At 48.5% G+C, this 22,962-nt stretch overlaps 2 protein-coding genes across 7 annotated transcripts in view; one reads left to right on the forward strand and one right to left on the reverse strand.

The window, feature by feature from the left end:
• Positions 1 to 8,032, forward strand: part of ARHGEF2 (Rho/Rac guanine nucleotide exchange factor 2) — a 48,867-nt gene extending 40,835 nt beyond the window's left edge. For all 6 annotated transcript variants that reach the window (XM_040230301.1, XM_040230306.1, XM_040230303.1 and 3 more), the window contains 10 exons: positions 397 to 566; positions 2,256 to 2,323; positions 3,459 to 3,659; positions 4,025 to 4,144; positions 4,266 to 4,333; positions 4,475 to 4,510; positions 4,715 to 4,765; positions 4,968 to 5,414; positions 5,658 to 5,841; positions 6,563 to 8,032. In XM_040230301.1, coding sequence (XP_040086235.1) covers positions 397 to 566; positions 2,256 to 2,323; positions 3,459 to 3,659; positions 4,025 to 4,144; positions 4,266 to 4,333; positions 4,475 to 4,510; positions 4,715 to 4,765; positions 4,968 to 5,414; positions 5,658 to 5,841; positions 6,563 to 6,636 — 1,419 coding nt within the window. In that variant the 3' untranslated portion in view covers positions 6,637 to 8,032. The remainder of the gene's footprint in view (positions 1 to 396; positions 567 to 2,255; positions 2,324 to 3,458; positions 3,660 to 4,024; positions 4,145 to 4,265; positions 4,334 to 4,474; positions 4,511 to 4,714; positions 4,766 to 4,967; positions 5,415 to 5,657; positions 5,842 to 6,562) is intronic.
• A 2,520-nt stretch (positions 8,033 to 10,552) lies between these two features.
• On the reverse strand, positions 10,553 to 12,663 carry RXFP4 (relaxin family peptide/INSL5 receptor 4). Its single transcript, XM_040230308.1, is given in 2 exon segments — positions 10,553 to 12,281; positions 12,284 to 12,663. Coding segments are annotated over 2 exon segments (1,119 nt in total). The 5' UTR covers positions 12,510 to 12,663; the 3' UTR covers positions 10,553 to 11,388.
• Between the last annotated feature and the right edge of the window lie 10,299 nt (positions 12,664 to 22,962).

Genomic DNA, 22,962 nt, shown 5'->3' on the forward strand with positions numbered 1-22,962 from the left:
GCCAGGAAATCCTCCAACATCAAATAGCTATTATTGTAACCACTACCATAATATAATCAGGAAAAATAAGAAGAGCCAACGCATATAAATATGATCAGAAGGAATAAGAAGAGCCAACACATATTGTTACTATATGCAGCCAATTTTTTTACACATGTTAGGAAGGCACATGATTATCCTCTTTTTGTAGATGAGAAAAGTAAAGCTTAAAGTTAATTAAATTGTCAAAGGTCACAGACGTTTCTAAGTCCACTCTGGCTGGCACCAGAGTCTGAGCTCTTAACTTGTATTCTCGGCTGACTCTTCAATCCTTTGGATACTCCAGGAGGACTGAAGACTCAAATATCCAGGGGTCAGGATTCCCAGCTTTAATCCTTCCTGTGCCCCAATTGGCAGGACAAGCCCTCGGTGGTGTCACTGCAGAATCTCATCGTGCGGGACATCGCTAACCAGGAGAAAGGGATGTTTCTGATCAGTGCGGCACCCCCTGAGATGTACGAGGTCCACACGGCATCCCGGGATGACCGGAGCACCTGGATCCGCGTCATTCAGCAGAGTGTGCGAGTGTGAGTGTGTGCATGGACTTGTGGTTCCTGCAGTTTGGGCCGCTGGACCACAGCACTCCCAGGGAACAGAACCCAGGGTTCAGAAGTGGAAGGAGAGGCCAGGAGAGAGACAAGATGGCCCAAGGCAGGCAAGGTCATCTATGTTCTCTTGCCCGGTAAAGTTGCATTTTATACAGTGACAATCCCAACCGCCTTCTGAATGCACCATGAGCTGACAAGCCAAAGGAATACTTTAAGTTGGCACGTGCCAGCATGCCTGCCAGTCAGCAGTATAGTTTCACCTTCATTAACATCTTAGTCTGTAGGCAGTGGGCCATTGTTTGGATTGTATTGTCTTTAACCTTCATTTTCTAAAAATGAACGAAAAAGAGAATAATAAAAAAAAAAGAAAAAGAGGATAATGAAAGCATTGATACTAGTGATCAGAGGAGCAAGACTGAAACAAACCTCATACGATAGAGGCTACAAAGAAATCATTTTGTGTGCTAAAGCAACAAATCTTTGGCTGCTGTTGGACACACATCAGATCTGAGTATGTGTCTATTGTGATAAAACAAAGTAAAGGGGCTTCCTTGGTGGCTCAGACGAAGAGCTGCCTTCAAGGCAGACAAAAAGTAAAGTGCATGTAAAGTGTCAAAAATGGATTCTCAGGCTTCCCTGGCGGCTCAGTGATAAAGAATCCTCCTGCCAGTGGAGGAGACACAGGTTCAATCCCTGATCCGGGAAGATCCAGCTGACCCCGTGCACCACAACTATTGAGCCTGTGCTCTAGAGCCTGGGAACTGCAGCTACTGAGGCCTTGAGCGCCCTAGAGCCCATCCTCCACAACAGCAAAAGCCACCACAGTGAGGAGCCTGTACACCGTGACTAGCAAATAGCCCCCACTTGCCACACCTAGAGAAACAGCCTGTGTAGCCGCTAAGACCCAGCACAGCCAAAAATACATAAATAAAACTTTAAAAAAGAAAAGCAAGTGCATTCTCAAGGATAATGCTTGAAAAATAAACTGAATTAGGATGTTTATGATTTTTTTTTTTTTAACTTTTCAGAGAGTGGATTCTTCTCTATAATATATAAACCTATATATATTTTCTCACTTCTGCAATTTAGACTTTTGAGCAAATTTTTCAGAAATTTGTGCAAAAATATGAAATTACCTGTTCTGGGAAAACAAGACCAAAGTTGCTATCCCATTGACAGTATATCTATAGTGGCCTCTTTATTAATAATGTTAATATTTATAGTCATGAAAACATTATTCATAATTGTTTTATTGAGCTTATGCCACGTTCAAAGCTCTAGTATATTATTTCATTTAATCCTCATACCAAAAAAAAACAAACTGTGAGGAAGATATCATCCCTGTTTCTCATATGAAGAAATAGAGAGGTTACCACCTGGTAAAGTGCAGAGCCAGAATCTGAGCCCAGTGTGCTTGACACCAAAACCTGTAGTGGTCCTTCTGCACTACGCTGCCTCTCTGGGTGACTTTCGGAGAGGCACTGGCAAGTAGATGCAGATCGTCAGTGCCAGGAAAAGGAGAGGGTCAAGAGCAGATGAAGCCAGGGCGCGGAGCTGACGAGTCTTATCGGGGAAGTACAGAGCACGTTTGGGAAGGAGGGAAGGCAGGTTCCTGGTGTGTAACCTAGCTTCCTTCCCCGAACCCCACCCAACCTGTGATCCCTCCAGATGCCCATCCAGGGAGGACTTCCCCCTGATTGAGACAGAGGATGAGGCTTACCTCCGGCGTATCAAGAGTAAGTCCAGGGGAGTTTGGGGGAGAATGGATGCATGTATACGTATGGCTGAGTCCCTTAGCTGTCCATCTGAAACTATCACAGAACTGTTAATCGACTAAATTCCAATACCAAATAAAAAGTGTAATAAAAAAAATTATATGACGTTTTCAAAAAACAAACAGAAAACAGTAAGTCTACCCACAGAACTTGTTCAAATAATTTATTAGTATGATATATCCACACAGGGGAATACTATCTTAAAAAGAGGTTGGCTGTATGAGGGCTGATGTAGATCCACAACCAAAACATTTAGTTAAGTGAGAAGAGCAAGGTTTAAAACGCTGTGAAGTATATGCTGTCACTAGTACTGGGGATAGATATGTGCGATGCATTTTGTGTATATGTGTAGAGTGTCTCTAGGAGGATATTATTACTGTGGTTTCTCTGGGAAGGGAAACTAGGAATAACAGGATTAAGATACTGACTTTTTTTTTTTACCATAGATCTGTATGTTAATTGGGGGTATGATCTAACTACTATACCAAAAAAAAAAATCAACAAAAACCATTTGGTCACATGAGGTAGATTATTTCTCTCCACGTAACAGTCCAGAAGCGAGAAGTGCAGGGCGGTAGCGCAGCTGTGCCCTCTTTGTCATGAAGATTCCCCATCTCTATGGACCACATCACTCCTCCAGCTTCTGCTCTCACATCTGCATCCCAGCTAGCAAGGAGGGTTCGAGGACAAGGAGAGTTTATACTCATTTCTTTTAAGGCCAGATCAGGAAGACATTCCCATCCACTGGTCAGAATTTAGTCCTGTGGCAATGCCTAACTGCAAGGCAGGTTGGGAAATGGCGTGTAACTGGGCAGCCACACGCCCAGAGGAAACTTGAACTCCTCTTGTAATTAAAACATGGGGAGATGAAAGCTGGTGGACAGCCTGCAGGCCCTGCTACACACTTTCGTTTTGAAGACAACACTGCATGTGTTACTCATTACCCCCAAAAAAAGTTCTCTTCTTTTGCATAAATGCCAAAAAAAAACCCAAAATGCAGTCCTGCCGCCCTGCCCATACCTGGCTCCTCATCCCTGGGGCTGCCCCTCCACTCCTAGTGGGCTCTTCCAGGTGCTCACCTGTCTCTCATCCACAGTGGAGCTGCAGCAGAAAGACCGGGCCCTGGTGGAGCTGCTGCAGGAGAAGGTTGGGCTATTTGCCGAGATGACCCACTTCCAGGTGGAAGAGGATGGCGGCAGCGGGGTGCCCCTGCCCACCCTGCCCAGGGGCCTCTTCCGCTCTGAGTCCCTTGAGTCCCCTCGTGGCGAGCGGCTACTGCAGGATGCCATCCGTGAGGGTGAGGGAGCTTCTGGGGAAGAATCTGGACTCACCTCTTCGCCATCACACAATAGGGACACGTGGCTAGACAAGGGGAATGTCCATCCCATAGTTCGGAACTCCCCCAAGTGCCTGTTGGGTGCTGGATGCCAGGAATGGCGGGGGAAGATGGCCCTTGCTACTTTTTGCCACCTCTCATCCTGCACACCCCTGGTCACTTTAATGATCTTTTCCTCGTATGTAGTGTTGCCACTGAGACCCCATTACCTGTGCAGGGGGCATTTCCCTAGATGCCTGCATGTCCTGTGAACTGAGTGAACAGCAGCCCCTCCCACCCCCTGCAGAATTCCATCCCTTCTGTCCTCACCTCTTCTTTCCGCACAGTGGAGGGCCTGAAAGACCTGCTGGTAGGGCCTGGAGTGGAGCTGCTCTTGACACCCCGGGAACCATCCTTGCCCGTGGAGCCAGATAGCGGTGGTAACACGAGTCCTGGAGTCACTGCCAGTGAGTGCCAGGGTAGGGGACCACGGCAGGTGGGAGGTGTTAATGAGGTGGTACCAAGGTCTGAGTGGTGTCAGGGTGCTGGGGGAGCGAGGCCGGTGCATCATTTTCCCCTTCTCAACAGATGGTGAGGCCAGAACCTTCAATGGATCCATTGAGCTCTGCAGAGCCGACTCAGACTCCAGCCAGAAGGTGGGTTTCAGGAGGTGTCAGGACTTAGCTAGAGGGTGGGAAATGGACTGCTGGCCTATAGACCCTTGACACAGAGCTATCAGGGACAGGCACCAGGGACTCGTGTGTCTGCTGATGCCCCATCCTTGCCCATTTCTGCAGGATCGAAATGGAAATCAGCTGAGATCTCCCCAGGAGGTGAGATGGGCTTGCGATGGTATGGGAGACTAAAAGAGGGGTTACTCTCAGCTGAGAAACTGGAGCCCAGTTTGGAGTGGGGGGTGCTGTATATACCTCAAAATACCTGCAGTCTTATTGTCCCCACACCCACACTTATCCAACTTCTGGTCAGTTCTCCCATCCTGAAGCTTGGACTCTGTCCCCCCTCTCCTCTGTCCTCAGGAAGCGTTGCAGCGATTGGTCAATCTCTATGGACTTCTGCATGGCCTACAGGTCAGTGAGGGCAGGGGCTCCAATGCGAATGGGAGGGACTGGGCCAGAGCTGCCCACTTAGCTAGAGCAGAACCATCCTAACAGGCCTGTCTAAGCCTTCCTCTGATTCAAGCTCTATGGGACTCAAAACCTGGGCCCTGGGGAATGAGAGATAGAAGAAATGGGATTCTGATACATCCCTTCATCTCCATTCCACCCGCAGGCGGCTGTGGCCCAGCAGGACACTTTGATGGAAGCCCGGTTCCCTGAGGGCCCCGAGCGGCGGGAAAAGCTGACCAGAGCCAATTCCCGGGATGGGGAGGCTGGCAGAGCCGGGGGCGTCCCTGTGGCTCCTGAAAAGCAGGCTACGGAACTGGCGTTGCTGCAGCGGCAACACGCGCTATTGCAGGAGGAGCTGCGGCGCTGCCGACGGCTTGGCGAGGAGCGTGCGACTGAGGCCGGCAGCTTGGAAGCCCGGCTCCGGGAGAGCGAGCAGGCCCGCGCCCTGCTGGAGCGGGAGGCCGAGGAGGCTCGCAGGCAGCTGGCCGCCTTGGGCCACACGGAACCCCCACTCGTGGCTGAGGCCCCCTGGGCCCGCCGGCCTCTGGATCCGCGGCGTCGGAGCCTCCCTGCTGGTGATGCCCTGTACTTGAGTTTCACACCCCCACAGGTAAGGACGCTTGAAGTAGTGAACTAACCTGGGGTGGACATCAGGGTCCAGGAGAGAATCTGAGAGGAACTGGAGGCCAAATGAAATCAGGCATCAGACTTGAAGGATATTAGGATACTGATGGGAGGGCTGAACAATTTCGATGGGTGCAGAAAGAAATCAGTCAGTGGTAGATGTACTGAGAGTCAAGTCTTCACACTGCTCATTCCTGGACCTCCTGCTTTTTCTGCCTGCTGTCCATAGCCCAGCCGAGGCCACGACCGCCTGGATTTGCCTGTGACTATTCGCTCCATCCATCGACCCTTTGAGGATCGAGAGAGGCAGGAGCTGGGCAGCCCCGACGAGCGGCTGCAAGATAGCAGTGACCCTGATACCGGCAGCGAGGAGGAGGGTGGCAGCCGTCTGTCTCCACCCCATAGTCCACGAGGTGAGGTCCTGCCAGAGACATGGCTTAGAAACGGGGTGTAACCTGGGTACAGACCTTTGGGCTGTAGTTTCCAAGTGGAGCCTGCATTGGAAAGCACAGGAGTGTTTAGGATGGTCCCTAACCAACCACTGAGCTCCATAGTCACTCTTGGGACGGGCCTAGAGTGCTTCCTGGTTTGCCTCCTGGTAAACAGGTAGTGGATCTCTCAGAAGCAGAAAATGTAGAGGCCTCTGCTCCAGTAGGTCCATGATTCCCAACCTTTTCAAGCAGAAATAGATTTTCAGAGTGAAAAAATGTCAAAGACCTCCAAGTTCTTATAGTTGGCTCAGGAAATACAAAATAACCTGAAGCTACTGTGACTTCATGTAATACTCATCTTAAAATATTTTGTATCTTATTAACCATATTGTATCTCCATGTATTTAACAAGCTACCTAGGTATGGATCCATTATTTTGTGGACAGTTTTCCCATCACCCAGGGATTACAGATCTCTGCCATCCCTCCCTGGAGAATCCCAGGGACAGTGGAGCCTGCTGGGCTGCTGTCTATAGGGTCACACAGAGTCGGACACGACTGAAGTGACTTAGGAGCAGCAGCAGCAGCCATCCCTCCCAGCTCTCTGAGCTGCTCAGCCCACAGACAGGGAGGCATCCGTGTAGGGGTTCGGCTGATCACGGGAGCCTCTGTTCACTCACTGACTTTGCCCCTTCCTCCTCCAGATTTCACCCGAATGCAGGACATCCCGGAAGAGACTGAGAGCCGAGATGGGGAGCCTTTAGCTTCCGAGAGCTAAGGGGGCCCCTCCCCCCACCCGGTGTCCCCTGAAGAACATTGCTGAGGGAGGCAAACCTTGGGGACTCCAATCTGCCAATGACAAGGGAACATTTGAAAGAACTGCTTACTGTCCTTGCCATCTCTTGGTATCCTTGGATACCTGGGGGCCATTTAGGAAGCTGGGGTAATTAAGCCACAGTGCCCCCTGCTGGCATCCAGAAGCACACTGCAGATGCCAATTTTTCATGCCTTCTTCCCTCTACTTTAGGAAAATTTATTTATTTATTGTTTATTAGTTACGGAGGGAGAGGGGAGACTTAGAGGACCAGGGACATGGGAACCAAGCCATAGGGAACACGGGGCCTTGTCCTTTAACACTACTGGGGTTTATTCAGGCTTAACCATGCAGCTGCTGGGTTCTAGCCCTGACACCCCTCCTGAGCAACACCCATCTTTGAGGAGAGGCTGCAGCCGTAAGACCCTACTGCCCCTTCAGGAAGGGCTGTGGTCAGGGCCATGTCCCTCTCCCCTTCCCCTCAACCTCTTACTGCTGTTCCCCCTTCTCTCTGTCTTCTGTGGAAACCCCAGGAGCTTAACCTGGCTTCCTAGAGTTGATGGAATACAGGTTGAGGTGGCCATAATGGTTTGTTGGAGGATGAGGGGGAAAACTCACAGGGACCAGAATGGTTTTTTTTTGTTGTTGTTGTTTTCTTTTTTTGTACCAAAGCCAACTGCACGTGTTTTATATTTTTAAGAGAAGATTGTAGGCAATTAGAAATTGCAGCCTTCTATCTCTAAATCTCTGAAGAACTTGAGGGATGGGGGGAGCATTGACTTCTCCACTCATCCATAGTAATGGGGGACCCCATTCTGACCTCTTCCCCAATCATTTGGAAAAACAGTTCTAAGGTGAGTTGGGAAATCTCTCCAAGCCCTGACCTCACCCCCACCTCAGCAACCATGACCTGAAACCTCAGTGTGAATTTAGGCGATTTTTCAGTGGATCCCCCCTCTTGCTCGTGGCCGCCAGCCCCGGCTAGTTTTCTGCCAATTTGATTATTTTAAAAAAAGGAAAAAAATAGAAAGTCGGGGGTCGGGGGGGATAAAGCAGGGAAAATTAAAGTCCTGGAACCCCAGGAAGTGCTGTCTGTTAATATCCGCGAGTTCTGAGGATGCTGGTGATGAGGACAGCCAGGGAGGGCCCTGCGTTCCTCTGAAAGGAGCCTCTTCCTCTCCCAGGAGGGGCGACTGCCTCCCTGAAGACGCAGGACACTAACAGAAGAAACTGGTGCCAGCCTGTTTTCATTGTCGTCTGTGATCCTCACAAATGCAAGGATAAAAATGAAGGGGCACTTAGGTTCCAGTGGCTGTTGGGGGGTTCCAATATTAAAAAACCTGTTTTCATCTCATTGGCATGCCGTGCCCAGAATTACATCAGCCTCTTGCCCCCTTCCCTCCCTTTCTGCACAGCTGCAGTTCCCCTTCGCATCTCCCCTCAGATTCAGCCCTCACTCTGCCCTTGCTCTTCACAGTGTCAGAATCCTGGGGTAACCTCTTTAAGACAGTTCCCCTCTCCCCTCATGGGAGCTGCTCATTTGCTCTTTGCATTTTGAGAGGCAGTGAGATATTAGGTAGGTTTCGGTTCTTATTTTTGGTTAATTTTCTGCTTCCTGTTTCTGGTTAATAGCCTGCTCTGGGGCTGTGGGGGAGGGAGGCTAAGAGCGTCCAGCGTTGTTTAAATGCTGGCAGAGCACATAGACTTCTGTTGGAGCCCATGGAGTAAGATGAGAAGAATGGGGCTCACAACCTCAGCTGGAAAGAGGAATTGAAATCACATGGGGTGTGGGCAGGCTTGGGGGAGCAGCCAGCAGCCTCCACTCGTGTAATTCTCATCTATTGGCATCTGGCCTTGACAAGGGGCTTTCTCATCTGTCAGAGTCTGTGGGGTAACAATTGTTCTCATTTTATAGACAAGGAAACCTGGCCACAGAGGGTTGCCAGGCCAGGAGAGCAGCCAGGGAAGGGTCAGTCCTAGCTGCAGTCCCCCACTTCCCCTTCTCGGTTGCTCTGCCGAAACACACCGGAGCACCAGGTTTCCAACACACTGGCCCATGGCTCAGCAGCTGGGACCCAATGCCGAAAAGGCAGAGCAGGGGAACGTTAGCATCCAAAGACCGCCAGAAAGGGAATGCAGGCTCCTCCAGTGTTCTCACAGGTCCAGTGAAGGGCGCTGGTGGGCAGGAAACAGGAGCCTGGAGACAGAACCCAGAGCTTGAGTTGGGAGAAGCCCACAGCTCACAGGACAGCTTTGCTGTCCCTCCTGCTACCCCTGGGCTGAAACCCCCTCATCCTCGATCCCAGAACATGACACGACTTTCTCTGACATGGCACTCACATCTCTCACCATTTCTGTCAGTTGTCCCCTCTCTGTTCCCATTTTTGGAAACAGTCTTGCTCTCTGTTGGTCCTGTGCCCCAGAGCCCAGCCTCTTGCCACAGTAGTGCCGTCTTTCCATCGCACTGTCCCCTCTATCTCCCGTCCCTAAGGGTGGGTTTGCATGCATTCATTCACCTCTGACTTGGGCCTGTTTAAACTTTGTCAATATTTACCTCCAGGTCCCGTAAAACCCATAAAGCACTGATGCCCCCAGAGGAGCCAATATCCGGAGCCCCAGCAGGGCCAGTGGAGGAGCTACAGAGGGTGGGAAGAGGGGCACTTGAGTGGGGGAGGATTTTCCATCCTGAATTGGCTGGGAACAGACCTGCAGTTTTGGTACCAGTTTAAACATTATCAGAGAGAGGAAATTAAACATCAAGAGGCTGATTAAATCTCTTTAGCATGGCTTAATATGTTGTAAATTAGGTGACTCTTTAGAGCCTCTTCTGTTCAGCAACTGGATGGAGCTGGTGCAGGGGGGTGCCCCTTCCAGAGGTAGCTCCACGCACTTGGGAGGTGCTGTGCCCAGCTATTGCCCTGGGATCTTGAGTGGCCAGAGTCCTCCTGGGTTAGAAGACCTGTTAGAGCGTGGGGTGGGGCAATGGCAGTGGAAACTCCACTCCATTTTCCCTCTGCCACCTCCCTCCTTTCCAGGGGCTGCCCCCAACCTTGGACATCCCTTCTCATGGCTGACTGTTGTCTTTGCTGCAAATCTATGGATATATGGATATAGAAACCAAAGGGGAACCCTCCCTTTAGTGCAGACCTTTAATAGGGGCCACCCCCTCACTCATTTCCTTTTGCGACTTCAATTTCACTCCAGAACATGTAAAAATTCCAGAAAAGACCTTTATGGTCTCCAGTCCCTGTCTCCCAGTTACCCCCCTTATTTTCTCCTTTTTATCTTCTCTGTCTCCATTTTACATGGGGTGTGCGTGCATGCCAAGTCGCTTCAGTCGTGTCTAATTCTTTGTGACCCTATGGACTGTAGCCCGCCAGGCTCCTCTGTCCATGGGATTCTCCAGGCAAGAAGACGAGTGGGCGGCCATGCCCTTCTCCAGGGGACCTTCCCGACCCAGGGATTGAACTCGCATCTCTTAAATCTCCTGCTTTGGCAGGCGGGTTTTTTACCACTAGTACCACCTGGTAAGCCCACGTGGAGTGTAAGACTAGCTATTCCAGGCACCATTAAATCCTTAACAGCCCAACTTAAGTTGAGAAAACAGGTACAGAGAAGTATTTAACTTACTGAGGTCCCTCAGCTGGTTAGTGTCAGACCTAGGAGGTGAATCCAGGTGTTCTGACACCTGAGTTGATGCTCTGAGCTAAGAACGTGGGACAGGTGGAAGCCTAGCACCTCTTTCTGCACTTCCATCCTGGTACCTAGGTGGTGCAGTAGTGAAGAATCCATGGTTTTGATCCCTGGATCGGGGAGATCCCCTGGAGAAGAACGTGGCTACCCACTCCAGTATTATTGCCAGGAAAATCCCATAGACAGAGGAGCCTGGTGGGCTACAGTCCATGGGGTCTCAGAGTTGGACACAACTGAGCGTGCACACATCCGCACCCTCAGCCGCCTTTTCTCCCAACCCCTTTCTGAATCTCACCTCCCTATGCCTCACCCATGATCTTGGTTTGTCCTTATCTTCAATTCTTCCTCCAAATTCTGATTAAAGGAGAGACAAGGTACTCCCAGCCAGCAGCAGGGGTTTGCATTCCAGGCTTGGCTAGAGATAGGGATCCGGCAAGATCCTGCAGACAGCAGGGGGATCCCCAGCTTTTGCCTCGGAGGTGTCTGTGGGCACCAAGTTTCTCCGGGTGCTACTGAGATGGTAAGAAGGTAGAGATAGCCAAGGGAGGAGGGCGTATCTGGCCTCAGCACCAGGGAAGAACAAGGGTACACCCCATCTGGGTGAGGGAGGAGAGATGGAGCGGAAAGAGGGAGTTAGTTACTGACCTATGACTCAATTAGTCTAGAACCCACAGGGAAATTTTCCTGGGAATTCTCACAGAAGGCAGAAAAGGGGCAAAGAATCCTTTTGGCCACACAGACCTGGAGGTGGAACTGAGATGAAAGGTGCAGACACTTTGTGGATAATCCAGAGGTTTATTCTTCAATTCCCATTGCCACGTGGAGATTGGGCTTGGTTGTACCCAGCCCTGACGTGGGCCCTGGCCGCCTGCCTTTCCCCACAGCCAGAGCTGGGGATCAAAGATCAGACTTTCCCCAAGGGTGTTTCATCAAGGCAAAGAGGTCAACCTCTCTTTCCCTAGGACGCATGGATCCTGCGCTTGGCAGATAACCAGAAAGAGGAGGGGGTTTAACTTGCCCCCTTCACCCAGGTGTCCCTTTGTCCAGGTTGGTGAGCATGGCAGAAAGGCCACCCTTCTGAGGGGTGCTCTCCGTCCACCGCCTGCTCATTTCCTTTAGGGCCACCTGTTCCACCCAGCCCCGACCCTGGGGCCACAGCCTTGCTCGCAGGTCCCTGAAGGTGTCTGCTAGGGCCCGCCGAGGCTCCCGCCTGAGAAGGCAGTACAGCACGGGGTTGAGGCAGCTGTTGGTGTGCGCCAGGCAGGTGGTGATGGGAAAGACATAGGTGTGGACTGTGTAGAAAGTGCTGTCCCAGGGCACCAGGTCAGACTTCACCAGGACACCCCAGAGCGTGACCACATGGTTGGGGAACCAGCAGAGGAAGAAGGAGGCCAGAAGGATGCGGATGGAGTGGGCCACGCCCCTGCTGTCCCGCCATCGCTGGCGCCGGCGCCGCAGGAAGGCCAGCAGCAGCAGGTAGCTGGTGGTGATGATGCCCAGTGGCACCGTAAAGGCCAGGACCACCCTCTGCAGCTGGTAGGCCCCCAGCCAGTACCTGCTGGGGAAGCGCAGCAGGCACAGGCGCACGCCACTCACCTCGCCCTCGGCCCCAAAGACAGCTGTGGGCACCATCACCAGAGCAGCTGCCACCCACATGGCCAGGGTGGCCACGCGGGCCCAGAAGAGCGAGAGGTGGGTGCCTGGCCCTGCAGCCACGGCCACCACCCAGTACCGGGCGACACTCAACGCTGTGATGAGGAAGATGCTGGCGTAGATGTTGAGGACGGTGGCTGTTAGGACTATCTTGCAGAGGGCACCTCCGAAGGGCCAGTGGAAGTCCAATGCCGACTCGGCTGCCCAGAAGGGGAGGGTGAGTGCTAGCCCCAGGTCTGCCAGAGCCAGGTTGAAGACGAAATGTCAGAAGGTGGGCAAGGGGCTCGCCGAGCACAGTTACCCAGCACCCACAGCACGGCCAAATTTCCCAGCAAGCCGACAGCCCCCACAAGCCCATAGGCCAGGGCAACCGAGACCCTTAGGGCTAGGAATCCAACAGGCATCGTGGCATCAGCAGCACTCAGCACACTGCCTCCAGAGGCGTTGACCCAGAAAGCGGGCAGGGGGGCAGAGGCGTTGGGCGTGGGCATCGCGGGGCATCCGACGTCAATGGGGCGGAGGGGCCAGCCAGTGCCTACCAGCCTGGCAGGAGGCACCTAAGGCGCTCAGCAGGACACTGGGTCAGAGCGCTTCTCTGCTGCTCTCAGGGCCTCTGGCTGCCTGGAGACCCAGCCCACGCCCACACCTCGGGGGCGGGCTGTGGACGGACAGGACAGCCTTCCTCTCTCTGTTGGTCTTGGTGGTGGGTGGGGCAGGTGAGGGAGAGGTGAACATTGGCACAAATGTGTGTGTGCGTGTGTGCCTGTGTGTGCGTGCATGTATGCGTCTCTGTGTGTGTAGAGCCCCATGTGGAAGAGCGGGAAGCGGGGAGGGAGAATGACCCTACAAGGGAGGGCGGCCCCACACCTCCGCTTCAGGGAGAGGCCACAAATACCCCATCTCAGGGGTGACAGGAGCCGAATTGGAGCCCCCCTCTACTCCTTCTGATGTTCAGGGGCCCCCTTCTCTGCAGCAAGTGTTCCCTTGGGGCCTGGAGGAAGGGGCCTGGGAGTATGCACAGAGGCAGAGAATCAGAATAGTATCTGAGAGAAAGAGGAGAGGTTCTGGAGTCCCGGGGCTGCTCCCAGCTTACTTTACTCTCCTGAGCCTCGTTTAAAATTTTCAGATAAAAGTCTCTGCGTTACAGAATGGGTGTGACAAAATGAGAGAACACCTGTGAAAAAGCCCCTTGTACATGGCTATTTGTGTGAATGTGAATGATTATTATTTCAAAGGAAAAGTTGGGGGCATCTGTGGCAGGAAGGAGCAAGTTACTCCCTTCTTATAATGAGCAGCTATGATCATCGTGCCTGGGGAACAATGCCAACTAAAACAGGTTGGAATTCACTGCAGCAGCCAGTGACCTTGAGGTTAAGGGCAGGGAGGAAAAGGGGAGAGGAAGTCACAGCTTCCTGTTCCCTCCCCGCTGGAGCCCATGAGGACCTGAGCAGGCCTGGGGCATGCCCTCAGTTCTCTCCCTTCTAAGGAGTCCTGCTAACCTCTTTCACTCCCACGGCCATTTCACCCTTCCCTGCCCTAATCTGTGGGGGCAGAGGTCAGCGGTAACCCCCACTGTCTCCTCCAACCCCCAAACCCCATTTCAGAGCTGTAGATGCTGAGATACACCCTCACCATGCCTCATCCTGACTCCCCATGATCTCAGTGCTAAATGGGATGAGTGCTTCAGTGGGTCCTCCGCCTTTTGTGCCTGTATCCTTACCCGTTGCAGAATTTGCTGTGATGGGGGTGAGAGGTAGGAAGAAGGAGGCTTTTGCAAAAATATTCAACCACCTTCTTGCCCTCTGCCTGCGAATTAGTATGTTTGACGTCCAGTTCCCTTGAGTGCTGGGGGAGGAGAGGGACCCTTTCAGGATAATCAGCAGTGGGTTTGATGAACCCTATAGGAGAGACCCAGGGGTGAAAGAGATTCAGAATGGGTGCCCAGATGTTTGGGTTCTCTGGCAAGTGATGGATGTGAAGGGAGTGCCCAGCCCAAGTTCAGGTGAGCCCCAGGGGCTGCCTCCCAGCCTCAGGGACTGCCCCTGTGTGACTTGTGTTAATCACTCCCTCCCTCAGAACTGCGTTTGCTTTTCAGCCGTCCAGCATCACCTTGCTGGTCTGGCAGCTACTATGTCTCTCAATGCGTGGGACCTACTGTCCCTCAACTTGGAAAACAGAAGCTGGGTCAATTTCAGGGCTCTGCTTTCCATTTGAAATATCCGGTCCTCTGGTCATTTCTTTTCTTTTCTTTTCTTTTCTTTTTTTTTTTTACCTTTATGTGTTTCTAATCTGAGTCCTTTCCCTTGGTCTGAGACTAGCAACACTCCCTTGTGGTTGTATAGAGAGGTGGTGCCACCAACTGACTGAGTTTAAGAACTTCCCTTTGGGCCCTTTCATTTTCGTATCTTGTTAGATCACTCCTTGATCCAGCCACTCGTTCACTAATCACAGCATCTCTTGAACACTTATTATGTGCCAAGCGTTGTGCTAGATGCTGGGGAGACAAAAACATTACATGGTCCCTCTCCTCAGGAAATACAGTAAGCTCTTTGAGGTGGGTGGGATCTTTTACATCATCTTGTTCAACTTCTCTTTTTATAGAGTGAAAGTGACTTGCCCAAGGGCCCCAGGAAGTAGTGTCAGAGACAGGATTTGAGATAAAATCTTCTGACTGCTAGACTCTAGCTCTTTCCAATACATCACAAAACCCTTTGGGCATTTCTTTCCACCTCTAATCTCTTCCCTTTCTAGAGTGCCAGACCCTGCCCCTGGGAAGCCTCAAGGAAAACAGCAGCAGGATATGCCCAGAGGGATAGTGACAACTCCCAGTGGTCTTCACCCACAACTACCGAGAGAGGAGGAGGAACTGGATTCAATAAAAGTTATTTTTCCATCTCTCATGTTCATATCACCTTCCAGAGCCATTCCTTTCCAGCCCCCTTTTCAACCTCAGAATCCAAGGATTCTGCAGGGGTGGATCACAGAGTCTCCCTTCCATAAAAGGGACTTGTAACATCTGGGCCTTCCCTTTAGTCACCTGAACACCCTCCCCTTGTGCAGTCCACATGTCTTTTCAACCCCACATCCCTGTCCTGCACTCCAAAGCCTAGGAAAGAAGAATTGGGGGAGAAGGAGGATAGGACTGAGTTATCCCTCCACAGAGCATAAAGAGAATGGATCTTTGCCCGCAAAACATAAAGAGAAGGAATCTTTGCATCTGTATTTATGGTGGAGACTTAGCGACTGAACTAAAGCAGAGACTAGCTGCTTGGAGGACTGCCCAGTGGCAGAGGCAGGAGTGTGCGCGGTAAGTCACTTCCGTCATGTCCGACTCCGCAACCCTGTGGCCTCTAGCCCGCCAGGCTCCTCTGTCCATGGGATTTTCCAGGCAAGGATGCTGAAGTGGGTTGCCATGCCCTCCTCCAGGGCATCTTCCCAACCCAGGGATTGGACCCACGTCTCTTATGTCTCCTGCACTGGCAGGTGGGTTCTTTACCAAACTTCTGAACCAGTCTCTGTCGCTCTCTCTCAACTTTATTTTTTTCCCCAAGGCAAGGAATTATTTTTTCTCTCAACTGTGTATTCTGGCATAGCTTTATAATTTACAGAAAAATTACAAAAGCAGAGATGGTGATCCATCTCTTATTTTCCATATTAAGATGAAGCTGCTAGAGCATCAAAAATAAAAAATAAAAATCTTAGAGATAAATCTGACAAGAGATGTACAGTACTGGTATATTGAAAACTATAAATGACTGCTGAAATTTAGATTTTAATAAATGGATAGAGAGGCATACTGTGTTCATGAGTTTGAAGCCTCAATAATAAGATGTCAATTCTCCTCATAATGGGTCTGAAGATTCAATGCAATTCTAGTCAAAATTCTAGCAGCTTTTTCAAAGAGAAACTGACAAGTTGATTCTAAAATTCATGTGGAAAAGCAAATAGCCGAATGATTTTGTAAAAGAGCCAAAACAATTTAGTAAAAAGATAATAAAGTTGGAGTACTCATGTACCCAATTCCAAGACTTACTATAAAGCTGCAGTAGTCAAGACAACGTGGTATCGAAAGGTTAGACATACAAATCCACGGAATTGAGAGTCTTGAAATAGGCCTACACTTTTACAGTCAACTGATTTTTGCCAAAAGTGCAAAGGCAACTCATTGAAGAACAATAGTCTTTTCAACAATTGGTTCTATAACAACTGAATACTCACATTAAAAAGAGTGTGCATGAGAGAACTTTGATCCCTACTTTGCCCCATGCACAAAGATTAACTCAAAAATGGATCATGGATCTAAATATAAAACCTAAAATGCCAAAACTTCTAAAAGAAAACAAAGGAGAAATTTTTATAACCTTGGGTTAGGCAAAAAGTTCTTAGGTACAACATCAAAAGCACAGTCTGTAACTGCAAAAACTGAATAATTGGACTTCATTGAAATGAAGAACTCTGCTCTTGGGTTTTGTTTTTGGTTTTTTTTTTCAGTTTATTTTATTTAAAATCAGAGGTTTTTTTTTTTTTCTTTTGTCTCTTTTGAATTTGTTACAATGTTGCTTTTGTCTTAGCTCCCTGACCAGAGATTGAATTTGCACTCCCTACATTGGAAGACAAAGTCTAAACTACTGGACAGCCACGGAAATGCCCTCTTGAAGTATACGTTATTTGCAATGTTGTGTTAATTTCTGGTGTACAGCAAAGTGATCCAGTTATATATAAAATATATATCCCTTTTCATATTCTCTTCCATTATGGTTTATTATTACAAGATATTGAATATAGTTCCCTGTGCTATACAGTAGAACCTTGTTGTTTATCCATTCTATATATAATAGTTTGTATCTGCTAATCCCAAACTTTCAATCTATCCCTCCTCCAATCCCCTCTCCCTTGGCAACCACAGCCTAGAACTTCTGTTAAGAGAATGAACAGGTAAACCACAGACTAAGAAAACATTTGCAGATCATAGAACTTATAAAGAAACATATCTAGAATATCTAAAGAATTCTCAAATTTTGATAATCAGAAAACCACCTTATTTTTTAAAAAGGGTAAAGGATTTGAACAGATAATTCATCCAAAAAGATATAGAAATAGCAAATAAACACATGAGAAGACACTCAACATCATTAGCCTCCAGGGAAATGCAAAGACTAACCACAGTGAGACAGTACTATTTTCTGATTAGAATGTCTCAAATGAAAACAGAAACAAAAATACTGATCATACCAACTGCTGGTGAAGAAGTAGGCTACCAAAACTGTTATACATTCCTAATAGGAATGTAAAATGGTATAATCACTTTGTAAAGCAATTTGGCATTTTCTAAAAAGTTAAACATGCACCTCATATGTCCTAGTCATTCTATTCCTAAGCATTTACTTAAGAAGAGTGAAAGTACATATTCACATGGAGACACGTACACCAGTGTTCACAGCAGCTTTATTCTCTCCTAAAATAGGAAAGAACTCAAGTGGATAATCTAATTTTCCATGAGGTAAATGAATAAAGAGACTGTGGTATTTTCATACAATGGAATGCTACTCAACAATGAATAGAAAGGGATTACTGCTATGGAACGGTACAACAGCAACGTGGAGTAAAGAGCCCTGATGACTGCCAGGCCAAGGTCGTCCCTTCCCATTTGCTTCACAGAAGCAGCTGTTCTCCCTCCCACCTGTTCAGCATTCCAGGTTCATCTACAGTGCAGCCAAGTCCTGCCTGCCTCGCCTCCAGCCCTAGCAGTGTGCTCCTGTGTAACAGAACAGCCTCATTGCTAACTCCACTTGCTCTGGACCAGGTTCACTGCAGAGCATCCCACTCTGGGTGTCCCAGGCTGTGGCTCTGAGAATCCTAGCCTTTCTGTCTTTTAAGGACCCCCATCTGAAAGGTAGGTTTCCATGTCAGATGACAGGTATTCATCTTCCTGAGAAAGGACTGGGGCAGATACTTCCACATGCATGTAGATGACCAGAGGCTCTTCTGGGGGTAACTGTTCTAAAACCCCCCAAAAGTTTAAGTTTTCAGTAATGGACGTGCATGTTAAGTCACTTCAGGCATGTCCTACCCTTTGCAACCTCAACGGTAGCCTGCCAGTTTCCTCTGTCCGTGGGATTCTCCAGGCAAGAATACTGGAATGGGTTGCTGCCGGGAGCCAGCATGGGGAATCCTGCCCGTGGCAAAGGTCATGAGGAAGAGGCCTGACAGGCAAAGGCAAGATCAGGCCTCGAGGGAACCCCCCTGGACCTTCTCGAGCATCCACTCCAAAAATAGAATCTGTCCGCCTTATTGCGTTATGCGTTTCACCAACTCTTCTGACATTGACAGGGGGCTATCCCCTACCACCTTTCTCTGAAAAGAGTTAACTTAGAGCGCCAGTTAATAAGTCTCCTGGGCGTAACAAGAGGGTTTCAGTCCAAAAACTCCTCTGATGGCTCTTTAGCCTGCCTGACAAGTTTATCCGGCCTCTTACAACCACACATGCGATTGTTCACAGCCTTCCAACCGTGAGAGGTGTGAGACGCTCTAAACTTTCTAAACACAGAGTCTTTTGAGAAGTTAGAAATTATTAATGTGGTACTAGTGGATTGTTAGAAATATACCAGTGGAGGGTTTCATTGTTGAGCCAATATTTGCTGCTAAGTCTCCATATCCCTTGTCCCTTATATACATTAATTGATATAACTGGCATATGGGAAAAATAAGTAATGACCTTTGATATTAATCACGTTAGACCTTAGGCTAGTAAATTCTTTTCTTGATTATAGCCCACTGCACCTTTGCCCTGTAGGAATGCAACTTCATCTGGTGCTTTTGGAGAGTGGCGCCTGACTTAAGAAAAATCACCTTTGGAGAAAATAAGTTTTCTGGTTGACTGACCATTATCAGAAAGAAAGGGTCATAAAATGTTAGCAGGCCCCCTGCCCAGAAGATGATGTAAAACCACCTAAGACCTTTGTATGCATGCATAAAGAGTGCTTGGTCTTGATAAGGGTCAGGTCTGCTGACCCTGCATGACTTTGTATTATCCATTGATCTCTATGTACAACTTAAAGTATAAAAGCTTTCCTGAAAAATAAAGAGATGGACCAGTTCCTGGAAAGACTGGTTTCCCCCATGTCTTCTTTTCTGTCTCTCCTTTTCAGGCTAATTCCCATCTGAACTAGAATTCCCTGGATCCACCAGGGCTGGACCCCGGCAGGTTGCCATGCCCTCCTCCAGGAGATCTTCCCGACCCAGGGATTGGACTTACCTCTCCTATGCCTCCTGCACTGGCAGGTGGGTTCTTCACTGCTAGTGCCACCTGGGAAGCCCCAGAAGTAGGAGACGCTAATCCAGATTCCTAACCTCACATCAGCCCAATCAGCCACCATCTCTACTCTTTCATGTGTCAGAATGAGAAGCCACTAAAAGTTTTCAATCTAAGCAGTGACAGAATCAGATCTATTTTTTGTCTATAGACAATGTGAAAGATCATTCAAAGAGGCCAAGAATGGCAGGAGAAGAAATATCAGTTAGGAGGCTTTTGTAAACAGGTGCTGAGATAGTTAGGAAGTAGAGGAGGGAAGGAATATGGATTATATTTAAGAAATAGAATTAATTGACTGGGGATGTAATGTGATAAGAAGAGGGAAGAAGGACTTCTCTGGTCGTCCTTCCACTGCAGGAAACACAGGTTTGATTATGCTCAAAATCCTTCAAGCTTCACCAGTCTGTGAACTGAGAACTTCCAGGTGTACAAGATGGGTTTAGAAAAGGCAGAGAAACCAGAGATCAAACTGCCAACATTCGTTGGATCATAGAGAAAGCAAGGGATTACCAGAAAAAGCTCTACTTCTGCTTCACTGACTACTATAAAGCCTTTAACTGTATAGATCACAACAAACTGTGGAAAATTCTTAAAGAGACAGGAATACCTGACTGCCTTACCTGTCTCCTGAGAAACTTTATGTGGTTCAAGAAGCAACAGTTAGATCTGGACATGGAACAACTGACTGGATCAAAACTGGGAAAGGAGTATGATAAGGCTGTATATTGTCATCCTGTTTATTTAACATATATGCAGAGTACATCAGGCAAACTGCTGGGCTGGATGAAGCACAAGTTGGAATCAAGACTGCCAGGAGAAATATCAACAACCTCAGATATGCAGATGATACCACTCTTATGGCAGAGAGTGAAGAGGAACTGAAGAGCCTCCTGATGAAGGGGAAAGAGGAGAGTGAAAAGGTTGGCTTAAAATTCAACATTCAAAAAACTAAGATCATGGCATCCGGCCCCATCACTTCATGGCAAATAGATGGGGAAACAATGGAAACAGTGACAGACTTTATTTTCTTGGGCTCCTAAATCACTGCAGATGGTGACTGCAGCCATGAAATTAAAAGATGCTTGCTTGCTCCTTAGAATAAAAGCTATGACCAACCTAGACAGCATATTAAAAAGCAGAGACATTAGTTTGCTGACATAGGTCCGTACAGTCAAAACTATGATTTTTCCAGTAGTCATGTATGGATGTGAGAGTTGGACTCTAAAGAAAGTTGAGTGCCAAAGAATTGATGCTTTTGAATGTGGTGCTCGAGAAGACTTGAGAGTCCCTTGGACGGCAAGAAGATCAAATCAGTCAATCCTAAAGGAAATAAACCTGGAATATTCATTGGAAGAACTGATCCTGAAGCTGAAGCTCCAATACTTTGGGCACCTGATGTGAAGAACCAAATCATTGGAAAATATCCTGATGCTGGGAAAGATTAAAGGCAAAAGGAGAAGAGGGTGGCAGAGAATGAGATGGCTAGATAGCATCATCAATTCAATTGACATGAATTTGAGCAAACTCCAGGAGATAGTATAGGACAGGGAAGACTGGCATGCTGCAGTCCATGAGGTCACAAATAATAGCAACGGAACAACAATGAACAACTGGAAACTAAGATTCCACATGCCTCATGGCGAGGCCAATAAAAAAAGGAAAGAAGAAAAGGGAGGGATTAGGTTGACTATTCGGCAACCTTGAGGAATTAAGTGAATGAAGGGTACGTGATTGGATGGCTGGATACATGTATCACATTGGCATCAGAAAATACAGGATGAAAACAAGGTTGAAAAATTTGTGAACCACTTGGGTACAGCAACCCAATATGCAGTTGGAAGAGTCTGGAAAGAGACCTGGTCTTGAAGATCTGAAATTAGATGTCTTCAGTAGAAGGTGGTCATGGGTACACCATAAAAGGAAAGGTCCAGTAGTTTTGCGACCATGTTTGGTTGTTTCCATAGTATCCGTGTCCCCGTCTTCCTTTTTTTTTAAGAATAATTTTTAAAGTTTATTTATCTTTGGCTGTGCTGGGTCTTCATTGCTGTGAGGGCTTGTCTCTAGTTTTGGCAAGAGATACTCTCTACTTGGGGTGCAGGGGCTTCTCATTGTGGCGGCTTCTTCTGTTAAAGAGCAAGGGCTCCAGAGTGCAGGGGCTTCAGGAGTCGCAGCTCCAGGGCTCTAGAGCACAGGCTTCATTGTTCCACGGCCTGTGGAATCTTCCCAGACCAGGGATCAAACCAGTGTCTCCTGCATTGGCAGGTAGACTCTTTACCACTGAGCCACCAGAGAAGCACCCCTTTTCCTTTCTAAAGAACTTAATTTTGTTCGTGTCCATTTCTTCTCAACAGAGCTCACATGACTTGGAGGAAGCTAACTCCATCTTCGGCCCTAGGAGTGGATTCTGATAAGTTTGAGTCAATCACTATGTCACCATTCTCTTGAAGGTAACTCTTTTCAAGAGTCAAGGATTGGACTTCCCTGATGGTGCAGTGGATAAGAATCTGCCTGCCAATGCAGGAGACACAGGTTTGATCCCTAGGCCAGGAAGCTTCCTCAGGCTGAGAATCAACTAAGCCCATGGGCCGCAACTACTGAGCCAGAGCTCTAGTGCCTGGGAGCCTCAACTACTGAGCCCGAGTTCTGCAACTACTGAAGCTGGCGTGCCTAGAGCCTGTACTTCCCCAGGGAAGCTCATGCACCACAAGGAAGAGTAGCCCCTGCTCCCTGAAACTAGAGAAAGCCTGTGCAAAGCAACAAAGACCCAGTGCAGCCAAATTAATTAATTAATTAAATTAAAAAATTTTTTTGAGTTAAAAAAGTCAAGGATTAAGCCTATCAACATCTGACATTATCCTGATGAGAGTTCCTAGTCCACAGTTTGGTCCAATCAGACTGAAGGTCAGGGGGAAGGGTTTTTCGTTCTGATTGGCAGAGGGAATTTATTTCTCCTGTTGGAGTTAAACATAGAAACATATGCCTCAGTTGGTGTTGGCTGTCATCCTGTTAGAATGAAGGAAGCCCAGGACAAAGCCTTCCCACGGAGACAGGCAGAGCAGAGAAGCTGGGCCTACACCATCTTTGGACTTGTAGCTACAAGGCAATACACTTATTATTGCTTGAGACATTTGAGCTAGTTTTTCTGTTACTTGTTATGAGAAGCACCTTGGTTTAAGCAGAAAGGAATGCAGATATGTCTGTGAATACTATTTTTTACGACAGAAGGAACCAGAAATGCTCACTAAATGTATTGCTTACAGAAAGAGAGGGGCTTCCCTGGTGGCTCAATGGTAATGAATCTGCCTGCCAATGGAGAAGATGCGGGTTTGACCCCTAGGTCAGGAAGACCCCCCCGGAGAAGGAGATCTTCAATATTCTTGTCTGGGAAATCCCATGGACAGAGGAGCCGGGTGGGCTGCTGTCCACGGGGTTGCAAAAGAGTCAGATATGACTTAGTGACTAAACAACAGCAACACGATAAGAGCGAGACATCTTGGTCAGATATTATCTCTATGGGCAAAGCAGACTGTAAATCTTCTGACTACAGGGTTTGGGGAAGCTGGGGTTCAGGAGCTAGTGTATTTTCAGAGGCATACGTAGATAGACATCATCCTTGGGAGATGATTACTCTT

This window comes from Oryx dammah, unplaced genomic scaffold (assembly GCF_014754425.2).
Source record: "Oryx dammah isolate SB20612 unplaced genomic scaffold, SCBI_Odam_1.1 HiC_scaffold_28, whole genome shotgun sequence".
In the NCBI taxonomy this organism is placed as follows: Eukaryota; Metazoa; Chordata; class Mammalia; order Artiodactyla; family Bovidae; genus Oryx; species Oryx dammah.